The following is a 15,853-nucleotide window of genomic DNA, read 5'->3' on the forward strand; positions in this document are numbered from 1 at the left end:
TGATCCAAGTCTAACAAGGGTGGTCTCGTATTTCTTTCCGCAGCTGTATTTGCGTTCAGTCATAAGGACCCTCTGAAAAATGCTACAACTACGTTGTGGCCCTGCCTCAAAATAAAAATAAAGAAAGGTTTGAGCGCTAATATAAAACAACCGCGGTCACCGTAAACGTGAGTGAGCATTTACCCCGGAAAAGTCTGCAGAATGAAAAAAAATCTCCTGTCACCTGGTGGTCAAACAAGAAAGGACCACTTGATTCATTTCGAAAGGGCATTTGCCATCATTAATATACAGGACTGGCTCAGAAAATTAGAATATTGTGATTTAGTTCTTTATTTTCTGTAATGCACTTAAAAAACAAAAATGTCATACATTCTGGATTCATTACAAGTCAACTATAATATTGCAAGCCTTTTATTATTTTAATATTGCTGATGATGGCTTACAGCTTAAGAAAACTCAAAAATCCTATCTCAAAATATTGGAATACTTCCTAATATTTCCTGTTTTTCAAGGCTCAGGAAACCCTTGCAGGTGTTTCGAGTTAATTGGACGATTCAAGTGATTAGTTGAATACCCTACTAGTATACTTTTTCATGATATTCTAACCTAATTTTTTTAAAGAACAGTAGCAATAATATATCACACATAAGACACACACCTGATTGTTTATTACAATGGACAGAATGTAGTGTCATTTCAGTGGAAAAACATGCCCATTGGGTGATAGAACGGTGTGTAATAATAGCATTTATGGCAACATTTGACAACAGCTGCTTTCATTGGAGAAAATCGCTCATAGTTTGAAAACATTTGTCATAAAAATTGTCAAATTGTAATGATTGAAGAAAGGGAGCTTGTAAACTGTAAGCATGGCAGTAGTATATCCAATGTGTCAGCAATCGTAGGACCCATGGAATGATCTTAAAATAGTTAATAAGACAGACAGCTGCCTTTTTCTAATTTGGATGGGGAAATTAGTCATTAGAGTGTATTTATTTCAGTCAGATCACAGACATTACCATTCACACATGAAAGAGGTCATCAACGGCAGCACCAAAAGATCTCAGATGCCAGTCTGAAACAACTGTTAAAATGTAATTGGACAAAAAAGGCTTTCCCAAAAATGGATGGCTCACTACATATGTAAGCATTTTGAACATCATTCTGCAACAAGAATGGTATTGGATATATATATATTTTTTTTGCTTATTGCCAAATGGATTCTACTATTTGTTAGTGTTTCAAGTTCAAAGACAGTGTTGTTATATAATAAAGGCACTTGAAGTAACAGCCGGAGAATGTTTCTCATTTCTTGGAGATGGCTTACTGGCAACTCAGTCAAGCAGACAGACTTCCTGTTACGGGCCCATCATTGCCACATCGTCCAACTTCAGAGCGCGACAGTGCGCAGGTGTTTGCCTGCAGAGACGGCTTTAATCATGCTGGCAGGAAAACACTCCGACTCCTCTATGGTGCTGCCACAACACGACCAGTGCGGCTTTCCAGGATGACCCTTATGGCTGTGACCGCACCCTTGAAATCCTCCTACACACATAAACAAACACAAGGTCATAAAAATATGAGACCTCAACAAGGATGAACCTTTGATCGCTTATAGAATTAAACTTGATTTACATCTCACACCCTTAGATGGAGAAAATGTTACCCGCTTTACGTAATTATTCTCTGCTAACATCCTAAATCAGCAAGAAACAAAGAAAAAATAATGGCTAGATACACACTTTCATATTCAACATTAAGAGCTAATGCGCTTTGTCAATTTGTTTCCAAAATATAAAAGTGTGAAATTATTATTATTATTATTATTATTATTATTATAATAAACATTTATTTGCCAATTTTTTCCCACCACTTACCCCCATTAGGTAGAGCTGGAGCCTATCCCAGCTGACTTTGGGTGAAAGGCAGGATACACTTTATACTTGCCACCTTTGCATAACATTCCATAACATTCATAAAATATAATTTAGGAAAATAGAGTTATTTTAGTTAATTTAACAAAAAGGTCAATACACAGGAATGTAAATACAAAGAATAAATCTGAGACAAAGACATTCTTCTAATTAATGGGTGCAAGGATTTCATTCAGATAACCTAATGGCAGTCAGATTGCCGTTCTCTAGCCTGTAGAGGTCTGTTCGTCCCTCCGTGGAAATGCCTCCCCAGATCATCACTGACCCACCACCAAACTGGTCATGCTGAATGATGTTGCAGGCAGCATAGCGCTCTCCTTGGGTTCTCCAGACCCTTTCACGTCTATCACAGGTGCTCAGGGTAAACCTGCTTTCATTTGTGAAAAGCACAGGGCGCCAATGGCGGACTTGCCAATTCTGGTGTTCTATGGCAAATGCCAATCGAGCTCCACGGTGCTGAGTAGTGAGCATAGGGCACACTACAGGACGTCGTGCCCTGAGGCCACCCTCATGAAGTCTGTTTCTGACTGTTTGGGCAAAAACATTCACACCAGTAGCCTGCTGAAGGTCATTCTGTAGGGCTCGGGCAGTGCTCAACCTGTTCCTCCTTGCACAAAGCAGCGGATATCGGTCCTGCTGATGGGATGAGGACCGTCTACGGCCCTGTGCAGCTCTCCTAGAGTAACTGCCTGTCTCCTGGAATCTCCTCCATGCTCTGGAGATTGTACTGGGAGACACATCAAATCTTCTTGCAACAACGCATGGATGTGTCATCCTGAAGGAGTTGGACAATCTGCACAACTTCAGGAGGGTTAAGAAATCGCCTCATGCTTCCAGATAATGATAATGACTCTTGCTAAAGCCAACACTTGTGGAAAAACAGTTAAAAAAGATCAAGAGGGAGGAGCTTGAAATGGCCTCCACCTGCAAAACCAGTCCTGTTTTGGGGACCATCTAATTGTTGCCCCTCTAGTGTACCTGTTGTTAATTCCATCAACACTAATGCAGCTGAAAGTGATTAACAACCCCCTCTGCCACGTGCCTGACCAAAACCTTATCAGAAAAGTGTAATTGAATTACTGCCATACCCTGATAAAAAACTCTTCCTTAAATTTTTTTGAGCAGTGTACATATGAAAGCAGGGATGCACGCTACAGCAGCAGAACAATAGCAGAGATACACTATGTTCGATTTCAGACACTGCGAGGGCCCAGACAGCAGTGTTTAACTAATTTGTATCATCAAAAATAGTCTGTATGTTGTTGAGTGTGACAAGATAAGTGTAATGTTAGGGGCTCCTTGTACCGGGCATAGTCCCTGGACAGCCGCAGCGTGCCTCCTTGGCTCCTCCACTGGAGCAGAAGGAGCAGCAGTGGAACATTCCAGTGTGATGCCTCAGCTTCTTTGTCACGTTCAAAACAAACGGAGAACCCTGCAGACAGGACAGAGGTCGCCCTAAGAAGCAAACTACTATTGATTCTAAGAGGGATCAAGGTGCTTGATTGCTGACCTCTGTATTTGAGGCTAACAATATGGATCCACTTTTGAAGATGTACAACAATTCAAATTGTTGTATATTTATCTTCTATGACTCTCTCTACACTTTTTGCAATACAGAGCATACAAAATAACAACGTTCCATCCCAGGTTAAAAGAAAGTTTTAAGTGGAATTCCTTTGGAAAGTGTTTCAGATATAGTCTACAGGTTAATCTTTTTGTACTATACCAGTATTTGTTCCCCACTAACAGTGCATACTGTAGCTATACTTCAGTCAGTCACATGGGTTCATGGTGTACCTTAACATGTTGAGCTTTGACACAAACCCACACAGAGTACGTTCCAGCCTCATCTGGTCTGTAGGAAACTTTGTAAGACCCGTCACTGTTGTCCACCACTGTGCTTTCCACCACACTGAAAGAAAAAAAAAGTGTTCTTACTCTCACCATTGGGAGTCCAGCATTTTAGAATGTGTTTGATTTGACCTCAGTCAATACATCTATCTATTTTCTGTAGTGTTTGTCCTTATTAGTGTCGTAACTTGTGGAAAACCTAGAGCCTATCTGATGGACAAGAGGACATTCTGCTACATGGGGGATTCCTGGCGCTCACTGTTAACGATTATTCTGAATCAGTCTAAATAAAATGGATGGGTGGCGGCCGGATGGACTAGTGGCCAAACGGACAATGCATGTGCCCTCACCAGTATTTCCTCTCCCTGTGGACGATGCTGACCAGGACAGGATCCCCACCATGTGCCATCTGGTCCCCGGCAGAGTCTCTGCAAACCAGGGTGAAGTGGGCCTGCTGGCCCTCACTGGCCTGCTGGAGACCTGTGGACATGGGGATGAGTTGACAGGTATTTTTTTTTAAGTAAACAAAACAAAACATTTCTTTTTTATAATACTCGTTATAATCACTCAACAGGAGATTGAAACTCAATCTACTGTATATTTTTGGGTTTTACATCACACAGAACCAGATCACACACAAGCAGCCATGCAGAGAGATGTCAGAGTGAAAGGGTCTGAGACATGTTGCTTTGGTCAAGGGCACTGCGCCATTAATATCCCCCAACAACCAATTCAATGGGACTTGAAGCAAGACCCTTCAGCTACAAAGCGCAACTCCTTACGGATGAGCTAATACAGTGTCATTGCATACAGATGGAAGCACAGAATTCTAAATCTCTGTCCTGGTCTCCTCACCTTCTCCATCTATAGTGCACTTGTTGGGGTCCAAAGCCTTAAAATGGATCACGCCCACCATTGGGTAGCCGCTCAGCTCACCCGCCATCCCCTGGGGATCAAAGCAGATACCACTGCCGTCATCAGGGACGAGGGCAGCCAGCTGGTCATCACAGCTGCTCTCCGCCAGGCTGCTCAGCCTTCTCAGCGTCACGCCCTTAGCACTGAGGATCTCGGCATCCGAGCCACAGCTCAGCAGCCTGTCGGCAAATCCCACGCCATCCCGGACGTCTGACAGCGCCTGCTGCAGCTGCGCCTTCTGCAGATGGAGCTGGTTCCTGCCACACGCCGGAAAGAGCTTTCAAGTTGTCATCCAGCATGTCAACACGCAACACACGCTGAAGCAGGAAGTCAGAGTTCAATGTCACCCAGGCATTTTATCCAACATTGATGATGTCAGCATCCCACACCTCATCCTATATGTTGACCAATAGTGTCGCCCAGGATGTTAATGCTCAGTAATGCTCACTGTCATTTAGCATGTGTGGTGAAATATCAACATCATCGTCCAGTCTGTCATCATGTCAACCAACAACACGTCAAAGTCCAACATGTCATGGAGTATGTAATCCAACATGTAAGCAATTATCCAACATGACAACATGACAGTGTCACTCAACATTTCATGTCATGTCTTTCAGCCACATGTTAGTATCATACCTGCGTTGGAGGTGAAGCTCGTCCAGGCGACGCAGCAAGGCCAGGCAGTGAGCTTCCACCGCACTGGCGTAGCCTCGAGCGAATGCCCTCATCTCATTGGCTGTGGCCTCCACTCTCGTTTGTAAAGCCTTCTGGGAATCCTCCACCTGGAGAAGACTGTAATTGTTAACAAATGAAAGTGGAGGGGCCAGTACTAACTAACTCATCACACCTTCTGCAGATTCTGCTCCAGTCTTTGCAGGTGAGGTCGCAGGCGGGCAGTGACCAGCGTCCTGATGCGGTCTCTCTGGCAGCCAATGACTTCATGGGTGGGACAGCAGCGGTGCTCAGAGTGCAGCGTTGCAGCGCATTCCAGGCACACTGGCAGGTCACAAGGCTGGCAGAAGAGGCGCAGCTCCTGGCCAGGATGGACAGCACACAGGACGGGACGACAGAGGCGACCCCAAGACTTGAGATCCTGCAATTGCTGAATAGGGTGAGACGCTGTACGCGTCTGACGCCTGTGGACGACAGCATCGATGTAGATCAATGATTAGTCTGCTGTGAAAGATCATCAGAGAAAGTAACCATGCATCTGCACTTAATTGATTTAGTACAAATAAAATGTCATAGTTCATCTATCTCTGCCTGTGGATGTGGCAGACAGAACAATTAAAAACTCTTCCGCTAGATAGCACAAGGAACAAATGAGCAGTTGCCTGTGTCCTAAACAGCATAATAGCTTTGTATTCAATTGAACGTCTAATTTTCATAGTGCGTGAGTTATTTGCATTCAAACCAAGACAATATCATCATTGCTTCAAAGTATCTAGTGTTTTCATAACAATTTTCTTTGGTGGTGACCCGTCGGGTTTTACTAATACAAAATTTTGAGCAAAAATTGTGGGTGTAATGTAGTAAAGGAATAATGATAAACAGTAGGTAGGGGACACCCTGAACTGGTTGCCAGCCAATCGCAGAGCACACAGAGACGAACAACCATTCGCACTCACACCTAGGGACAATTTGGAGTGCTCAATCGGCCTACCAAGCATGTTTTTTGGGATGTGGGAGGAAACTGGAGTGCCCGGAGAGAAAACCCACGCGGACACGGGGAGAACATGCAAACTCCACACAGGGAGGGCCGGAGGTGGAATCGAACCCGCACCCTTCTAACTGTGAAGGGGACGTGCTACCCAGTGCGCCACCGAGCCGCAAAAGGCTTCTACTGTTTCATTATGTCATCTATAATGACAGCATTATGTCAAATAATGCTAAAAACGTCATCATGCTCATGCTTGGTGAAACGGTTGACAAGAAGGCGCTCATCCTCATCCAGTTCCCAAAACTCCAAGGCACCTGAATCGGCTGCCACGACAACACGCTTTTCTGATGCCCAAGCATAGAAGAAAACAGTCACCAAATTGAAAGTGACTTTTACCAGTTTTGTACGAAAATGACATGTTTTAATATGTTAATAACTAATATTGAGCATTGTCTTTCCCACTAATTTATCTTTTGATTCACGTGTTTGTTTTTCAATAAAGATTATCTTTTGAAAAAAGAAAAATTTAACGCAAAAGCAAACAGTAGAAGGTAAAACGGAATAGTAATAGCGTAAGGAGGTACCTGTGCGCCTGAAAACAGAACTCGCACAAGTTGACGCAGCAGACCTCACAGCGGCTCTCCGCCCGACTTTCGCCGCACAGGTCACACCCAAGCGGGCCGTTGCTAACCAGGGTCTCGAGAAACACTTCGTCTAACGCCAAGTGGTCGGTGCTTAGCCCGGCAGGCCCCGAAGGCGGAAGGTCCACTTCGGAGTCACAGTCGGGACAGAGCACCGTGACGTTGACCCTTTTCTCTTTCGTAACTTCTCCGTCCCCGCCCTCCTGTTCTGGGCCATCCCGGTGGCGACCAGCGGCCACCGAGAAGGGCTCCAGCTGGTTAATACAGTCCAGACAGAAGGTGTGCAGGCACGGCAGGATTTTAGGCTCCCGGTACAAGCGCATACACACGCTACAAACCGCCCTTGGGTTCACCGACAGTCCGTCTGGTGCGATTGGCTCGGTTGCCGTCAGCTGTTCTGAATGATCCTTTTCTTCGGACATTGTTGGTACCGGAAAAAAAAAAAACGAAATTAGAGGACAAATATGGTTTGTAAGCCGTTAATACTGAAGGAAGGTCTTTGTTATGTCCCCAGCCAATCAAATGAAAAGGTATCCCAACAAAAACGATTTTTTGTAACTTTATCACATCCGTTGAAATCCCACCGGATTGCCGTCCTTGCTGCTTTCATGGTTCCAATGGGACAGACGACACCTTCTCATCGGTGGGCCAATGGAAGGGCGCCAGAGTCCAGCAGGGGCGGTCCGAACACTTTTAGGGACCCTCATATTTACACCAAACATGCCCAGACCAATCCCCTCTACTGGCAGGAATGCACTAACTTTTCATACTAAATTTACGATGATGTAGAAAACGAATAATTTATTCATTCTGTCATGCATAACACACACACAAACCTTATGCAAGTTAGTAGGGTTGTTTCATCTTAGTGGGACTGTTAAAGCTACAGTGAAAATTGTGCACAAAATTGAAAATTCATGACATGTTCAAGGCTTGCTCTGGATTGAATAGACTTTGCTAAGATTTAATTTTTTGAGGCACTCTCAGGGGTAAGATGGCGGCCATTAACCTCAGGGATAGATCATTTCTACGTATAAAATAAAAAAAATATGTCCCTAAGGATTGAAATGTGATAGAAATGCACACTACGTGTAGAAATACACACTACTTGTGGTCATTTGTCAAAACAGTGTGGTCAATCGAATTACAAAATGTACATTCTTGTAGTTAATGGATGCATTGCTATGCATAAATTCCCAAGTTCATCAAGATGTTTTATAGAACTTAAGACTGCCTAATGCAGCTTAAAAAATGAATGATGTGACAGGGAACGTATAGGGTTATTGCAACTGTATAAATCAAATCAAATCAGAGTCAAATGTCAGAGTGTAAATTGAATTTCCTTTTAAAGGGTTTAAACAGTCCAATTAATAAAAAAAAAAAATATCATGAAAATCCCTCAGGAGACTTTCCACCACCTCATCAGGAGCATGCCCAGGCATTGTAGGGTGGTCAGACGAGCACATGGAGGCCACACACACTACTGAGCCTCATTTTGACTTGTTTTTAAGGCATTACATCAAACTGTGTTTCCACTTTAATTTTGTGTGCAACTCCAAATCCAGGCCTGTATTGATTTCCATTGATGATTCAGCTTGACATTCAAATTTGTCCAGAACAAAGGTATTCAATGAAAATGTTTAATTCATTCAGGTCTGGGGTGTGTTATTTGAGTGTTCACTTTATTTTTTGAGCAGTGTATTCACTACTGATAAAGCAGCATAGCCTCTATCTCTGCCTGCGACAATGAGAGGCAGGACAATTAAAAGCTCTTCCACTAGATGGCAGAAGGTACAAATAATAATAATTGATGTCTTAAACAGCATACTAGCTTTCATCCATCCATTTTCTTAACCACTTAGTCCCCACGGGGGTCGCGGGCGTGCTGGAGCTTATCCCAGCCGTCATCGGGCAGTAGGCGGGGGACATCTTGAACTGGTTGCCAACCAATCGCAGGGCACACAGAGACGTACAACCTATCAAGCATGTTTTTTTTGGAGGATGTGGGAGGAATTCCACGTGGAGAAAACCCATGCGGACACGGGGAGAACGCGCAAACTCCACACAGAGAGGGATGGAGGTGGAATCGAACCCGCACCCTCCTAACTGTGAGGCGGGCGTGCTACCCACTGCCCCACCGAGCCGCCGCTTTGTACTAAATTACACACAAATTACAATTACAGACCAAAGTTTCAGAGTAAGTTATTTGCGATTAAATCAAGACAATATGACCATTGCTTCAATGTATCTATAATTTTTGTAACAATTCAACAAACAATAACAAATCATAACTTCCTATAAGTTGTTTCTACAAATTACCTTTGTTAGAAGCTAATTATTGGCATACTCACAAGGTTGTCTTATCTATGTGAAAGGACTGTCAAACTCATTTTGGCACAGGCCCCAATGCATTTGTGATTTCCTCCGGGGTTGGTGTTAGGACTGTGAAACCATACAAATGTTTAATCCCCTCATGTTATTAAACATATGTAGTACACAAGAAATTGATGGATAACTAGTTTTTAAATCAGAAGTTATGAATAGAAGTTCATTGTTCAAGTTACGATAAAACTATCTCAACATTATTTAGTACATAAGACAATTTGGGCTGGCCAGATTGCACCAGGACTTGAGTTTGACGTTGTAGATTAGGACATACATAATGTATTGTGAAGTACTGTTGCATTACAGCAGATGAACACAAAAGACGCATATTATGACAATAAAATCTGGTGCTCGCAGGGCTGATGCAGCGTTGTAAGTAAAGTAAGTTTTATTTGTAACACTCGAGCCTGCAAAATAAAACATATAAGGAAATATTAATGTTCTGGCTGGGGATAGGAATGCCCCAAAATACAACATATCCCATTTCTTGCAGAACTGACCTGTTGTCACAGTGAAATCAGAGTGAGCCGCCACCAGATCATTCTGAATCCTGCACGTGTAAGTGTCGCTGACATTGACCAGCTGCAATGTGCTGACCACTCGAAATATGCCCGCAGAACTCTGTTGGAAGTCCGTGCTCCCCTGCAGAACGCTGTTAGCGGCATCCAGCCATGTCACGTTGGGCTTGGGAAACCATCTGGTCGCTTCAGCTGTCAGGGCACCGTTTGACAATGTAAATGTGGGTGCTGTGAAAGCTAACAGAGGAATATAAAATGTAATCATAAATGCATCGTACAAAAAAAATGTGCAGTGTCATATGTTAAAAAAACACCACCCAGATTCTATTAAAAAAAGCAATAATATCAAAATTTGATTGAAGTTATTTTTGGTGGAAAAAATATATCATCAAATGATATACACTCCTCAAAAAAATTAAAGGAACACTTTGAAAACACATCAGATTTCAATGGTGAAAAAAAAAGTTGGATATCTATATTGATATGGACAGTTTAATGTCTCAGGAACAAAAGGATGCCACATCTTTTGATGGAAATAAAAGTTTTCAGCCTACAGAGGGCTCAGTATATAGATACCCCAAAAATCAAAGTGAAAAAATGATGTGGCAGGCTCGTCCATTTGGCCGAAATTCAATTTCTGCAATTCAAAACTCTTCAATATCTTGTGTAGCCCCCACATGCTTGTATGCATGCTTGACAACGTCGCGGTATGCTCCTAATGAGACGACGGATGCTGTCTTGTGGGATGTCCTCCCAGATCTGTCTAAGGGCATCAGTGAGCTCCTGCAAAGTCTAACGAGCAACCTGGCGGCGTCTGATGGACCGAAACATTATGTCCCAAAGTTGTTCTATCGGGTTTAGATCAGGTGATCGTGAGGGCCAATTCAATTGTGTCAATTCCTTCATCCTCCAGATACTGTCTGCATACTCTTGCCACATGAGGCCGGGAATGTCGTGGATCAGGAGGAACCCAGGACCTACTGCACCAGCGTAGGGTCTGACCATGGATGCAAGGATTTCATCTCAATACCTAATGGCAGTCAGACTGCCGTTCTCTAGCCTGTAGAGGTCTGTTCGTCCCTCCATGGAAATGCCTCCCCAGACCATCACTGACCCACCACCGAACCGGTCATGCTGAATGATGTTGCAGGCAGCATAGCGCTCTCCTTGGCTTCTACAGACCCTTTCACGTCTATCACAGGTGCTCAGGGTAAACCTGCTCTCATCTGTGAAAAGCATTGGGCGCCAGTGGCGGACTTGCCAATTCTGGTGTTCTATGGCAAATGCCAATTGAGCTCTGTTAGGGTTGATTAGATTAGGTTGATCATATTATGTTGGAATGTAATCAGTAATAATTAACCTAAGCTTGTCCTGTCTTAACAAAGTAGTAGAACAAAGTGCTAAGATCCTTTGCACTGATTGACCAATTGAAGAAGACGCAATCAAAGTTGTTCTGTCTACTCAACATCGTAAAACATCCCCCGCTATCAGAGGCCAGGTGTTTCACCCCCACCTTGGCCACCACACATGTAAATTGTCACCCCCACCCTTCTTTTCTCAATAAATACTGTCTTGCATGAATGCAACGGCAGACTTTGTTCGGACATTGCTGTGTCTACAGCAACGAACAAATTCTCCACTTGCAGAATTTGTTCGGACATTGTTGTATCTACAATGACGAACAAATTCTCCACGTGCAAGTGTTCAAAAGGGCATACTGTCTCGTGTGGTTCTTGCACAATAAGTTAGAGTCGGAACATCTCTAACAAGCTCCACAGTGCTGAGTAGTGAGCATAGGGCACACTACAGGACGTCGTGCCCTGAGGCCACCCTCGTGAAGTCTGTTTCTGACTGTTTGGGCAAAAACATTCACACCAGTAGCCTGCTGAAGGTCATTCTGTAGGGCTCGGGCAGTGCTCAACCTGTTCCTCCTTGCACAAAGCAGCGGATATCGGTCCTGCTGATGGGATGAGGACCGTCTACGGCCCTGTGCAGCTCTCCTAGAGTAACTGCCTGTCTCCTGGAATCTCCTCCATGCTCTGGAGATTGTACTGGGAGAAACATCAAATCTTCTTGCAACAGCACACATGGATGTGTCATCCTGGAGGAGTTGGACAATCTGCGCAACTTCAGGCGGGTTAAGAAATCGCCTCATGCTTCCAGTCGTGATAATGACTCTTGCTAAAGCCAACGCTTGTGGAAAAACAGTTAAAAAAGATCAAGAGGGAGGAGCTTGAAATGGCCTCCACCTGCGAAACCAGTCCTGTTTTGGGGACCATCTCGTTGTTGCCCCTCTAGTGTACCTGTTGTTAATTCCATCAACACCAATGCCACTGAAAGTGATTAGCAACCCCCTCTGCCACGTGCCTGACCAAAACCTTATCAGAAAAGTGTAATTGAATTCATGCCATACACTGATAAAAAAACTCTTCCTTTAATTTTTTTGAGCAGTGTATGTATTTTAAGAGGAACTGCAAGACCCCCTCCTTCATCCTATGCACAAAGTCCTTTGCCAGTGCTGGCATGAAGGAGCTGTACCACAGGAGATGGGGGACGCCAAAATCATCCCCATCTACAAGAACAAGGGCGAGAGAAGCGACTGCAACAACTACAGAGGCATTTCACTCCTCTCAGCATCGTCGGCAAAGTCTTTGCTTGGGTCATTCTGACCCGCCTGCCAAAGCTGGCAGAACACGTCTACCCTGAGTCGCAGTGCAGCTTCCGTGCTAAAAGGTCAACGGTGGACATGATTTTATTTCTCCGCCAACTTCAGGGAAAGTGCAAAGATCAACAGATGCCACTGTACGTCGCATTTATCGACCTTGTACTATGTGTCCTCTCTGCATCCATTGCAGCCTGGTCATCCTGGAAGAGGTATCCTCCCATCTGTGGTCTCTTCTCAAGGTTTCTCATTTCTCCGAGTAAGAGTTTTGAGTTTAAGGGGATGTTTGAGAATAATTGTCAATTTTCACACGTCCTGAATGTTGTTAGTCTCCTAAATGTTGAACAGAGGCTGAGATCTACCGGAGTCAGATTCCTTGTTTGGAATGCCCAAACATGGCCAATAAACTTCTTGAATATTGAATCTTACAAAGGCCGTCAATCTCGTTAGCAGAGACAGCCTCTTCAAGATCCTCGCCGAGATTGGGTGCCCACCAAAATTAGCAGCTAACAGGGAAGCGTGCAGAAAGGAGCGCAACGTTGCCAACAGGCCAGAGACCACCCACAGATGTGACTGCTGCGACAGGGACTGCCTAACCCGCATTGGCCTCTGCAGTCACAAAAGACGTTGCTCCAGCAGAGCAGACAGCAAAGCCTAGGATGGATCCATGGTCAACCCTGACCCATGGAGGACTTTATTAGATTATTATTATTATTTATTCTTGTTAAACGATGACTGTGTTTTTTTATTCTTTATTTCCAAGTTGAATCACTTGCCATTTGCATGTTCCTGTTATTTGATTAGGGAATGAAACAGTGCAACTGGAATGGCAAGTTTTCTCACCTGCCGTCCTGAGGATGATGTTGACCTTCCCGATGCCTTCCGAGTGACTGAGCAAGCAAGTGTACTTGCCTGCATCGGTGCGTCGTACCTTCCTCAACAGAAGTGAGGCGTTTCCTTTTACCAACATGTCGCTGAAGATTTGTACCCTGCCGCTGTACTGGTAGTCCTGCTCATCGTTGCTCTCTGCGCCATCCTCGTAGCTGTAAATGATTCCCGTCAGTGACTCCTCCGTCCATGTGACAGACACGTCTTGGAGTAGACTTTGTTCACTGTCTACAGTCAGGAAGCAGCTGAGCATGTGGTCTTCATTGAGGTTGGCCACAGGAAGTCTGTTGAGGCTCTGAACCAGCAACAATTTGCCTTCAAGGACAAAGACGAGAAACTTTTGATTGATTAATTGATTGATTGATTAATATCTTTATTTCGAACATCCAAAACAAAAAGAAAATTAAGTAAAACAGATAGCACTTGAAGTGCCATATATAAGTCCATACAACAGGCAAACAAAAAATAAACCAACAAACAGAAAGAATAATTATTTTAAATAAAATAAATAATAATAATAATAATACATAAATAAATAGATCAATAAAGAATGCTCGAAAAGGAGTAGGAGGAAGCATAGCTTTTTAGATTCCTACCCCTTTTTCACTTTATCCATTAAACCAGTGATTCAACATATACTGTAATTCTACCACAGAACGCAAGTAGACACACTTTCACACTGATATAAATATGCACAAGGCGTACATAGTTCGACTGAATTGATTCATCGTGAAAGACTTACCTGAAAGTGACAAGGAGACGATGAGGATGATGAGCGCTGAGAAGACAACAGTGACCGTGATCATCCTCCACAAACACACAAACGCATACAGTGAGCTTTCTTTGTACAAAGATGAGAGGTTATGTTTTGACATAACCTAAGGTAGAAACCAAGTTTCTCAGAAGCCATTCATTATTACAAAGTTCCTCTGACTTCATTGCTGATTATGTTGTGAGTTTACAATAATTTTGTTAAAAACAATAGTCTAAATGCTCACATGAAGAAGATGAGCTGCCCCAGTGAAGCCATGGCTGCTCACGCACAAACGTCTTTCGAGGAAAACTTCTTGTTCATCTCAAATTTCTTGAAAAAGAAATAAATAAATCCACCAGTACATCAAACATGATCTTCTTGACTTGTGTGGACTGACTCACTCTCTCACACACAAATACAAAACCATGAGTCAATATTCACTTCACTGTGAAACAAAATGAACTTATTACAACCATGAGTCAATATTACCTTAAGGCGTATGCTGCTGTTCATTTGGCTTATAACAACAAAGTAGATTTCTATTGCCAAGAAAAAAAAGGCTTACATCCACATTAAAAAAAAAAATCATTTTAGGTTCATCGAAAAATCTAAATTGGTGGCCCTTAATGTTGGAGGTACAGTCTAAAACAGGCATATTCAAAGTGCGGCCCGCAGCCTCTGTCAAAAAAAATCAATAATATCCGCCCGCCAACAACCCCCCCCCCCCCAAAAAAAAAACTATATCCAAAAAAAGTAATTTTATATTTCACCAGAAGATGGCAGAAGCCCTGTGGCCGCACACTAACCGCGTGACTTTTGACCCTTCCAGCCCATTTCTAAAATGGCGATTGTAACAAAAAAAGAAAAGTTGGCACTGACGGCCGCCGCTTCCAGGACACGTGGAAATTGGAGTATCCATCCGTCCGTCCGTCCGTCCGTCTGTCCGTCCGTCCGTCCATCCATCCATCCATCCATCCATCCATCCATCCATCCATCCATCCATCCATCTTCTTCCGCTTATCCTGGGTCGGGTCGCGGGGGCAGCAGCTTTAGGAGGGACTCCCAGACCTCCCTCTCCCCAGCCACTTCATCCAGCTCATCCCGGGGCATCCCAAGGCGTTACCAGGCCAGCCGAGAGACATAGTCTCTCCAGCGCGTCCTGGGTCGTCTCCTACCGGTGGGACATGCCCGGAACACCGCCCCAGGGAGGCGTCCAGGAGACATCCTGATGAGATGCCCGAGCCACTTCATCTGGCTCCTCTCAACGTGGAGGAGCAGCGGCTCTACTCAGAATCTCTCCCGGATGACCGACCTTCTCACCCTATCTCTAGGGGAGAGCCCGGACACCCTGCGGAGAGAACTCATTTCGGCCGCTTGTATCCTGGATCTCGTTCTTTCGGTCACGACCCATAGCTCGTGACCATAGGTGAGGGTGGGAGCGTAGATCGACTGGTAAATTGAGAGCTTTGCCTTTTGGCTCAGCTCTCTCTTCACCACGACAGACCGGTACAGAGTCTGCATTACTGCCGATGCTGCACCGATCCGCCTGTCAATCTCACGCTCCGTCGTGCACTCACTCGTGAACAAAACCCCAAGATACTTGAACTCCTCCATTTGGGATAGGATCTCATCCCCGATCCGA

The 15,853-nt window shown here is 44.1% G+C and overlaps 2 protein-coding genes across 5 annotated transcripts; both read right to left on the reverse strand.

The window, feature by feature from the left end:
* Positions 1–653: 653 nt before the first annotated feature.
* trim45 (tripartite motif containing 45) lies at positions 654–7,728 on the reverse strand. 2 transcript variants are annotated; one of them, XM_085920978.1, is made up of 8 exons: positions 6,948–7,728; positions 5,551–5,839; positions 5,340–5,485; positions 4,641–4,957; positions 4,136–4,265; positions 3,732–3,846; positions 3,240–3,366; positions 654–1,545 (listed from the first exon to the last, which is right to left on the reverse strand). In XM_085920978.1, the coding sequence occupies exons 1-8, from the start codon at positions 7,424–7,426 to the stop codon at positions 1,391–1,393; spliced, it is 1,758 nt and encodes a 585-aa protein (XP_085777104.1). In that variant the 5' UTR covers positions 7,427–7,728; the 3' UTR covers positions 654–1,390. The 2 variants fall into 2 exon arrangements, with proteins under 2 accessions (XP_085777104.1, XP_085777105.1); XM_085920979.1 differs by lacking the exon at positions 3,240–3,366.
* An 835-nt stretch (positions 7,729–8,563) lies between these two features.
* Positions 8,564–14,587, reverse strand: vtcn1 (V-set domain containing T cell activation inhibitor 1). Of its 3 annotated transcripts, none has more exons than XM_085920982.1 (5): positions 14,456–14,587; positions 14,200–14,264; positions 13,413–13,772; positions 9,890–10,099; positions 8,564–9,796 (listed from the first exon to the last, which is right to left on the reverse strand). In XM_085920982.1, the coding sequence occupies exons 1-5, from the start codon at positions 14,485–14,487 to the stop codon at positions 9,690–9,692; spliced, it is 774 nt and encodes a 257-aa protein (XP_085777108.1). In that variant the 5' UTR covers positions 14,488–14,587; the 3' UTR covers positions 8,564–9,689. The 3 variants fall into 3 exon arrangements, with proteins under 3 accessions (XP_085777108.1, XP_085777107.1, XP_085777106.1); XM_085920981.1 differs by having other exon boundaries at positions 9,890–10,144; XM_085920980.1 differs by having other exon boundaries at positions 8,564–10,144.
* Positions 14,588–15,853: the final 1,266 nt, after the last annotated feature.

Source organism: Syngnathus leptorhynchus, chromosome 9 (genome assembly GCF_054491065.1).
Source record: "Syngnathus leptorhynchus isolate UIUO chromosome 9, UIUO_Slep, whole genome shotgun sequence".
In the NCBI taxonomy this organism is placed as follows: domain Eukaryota; kingdom Metazoa; phylum Chordata; class Actinopteri; order Syngnathiformes; family Syngnathidae; genus Syngnathus; species Syngnathus leptorhynchus.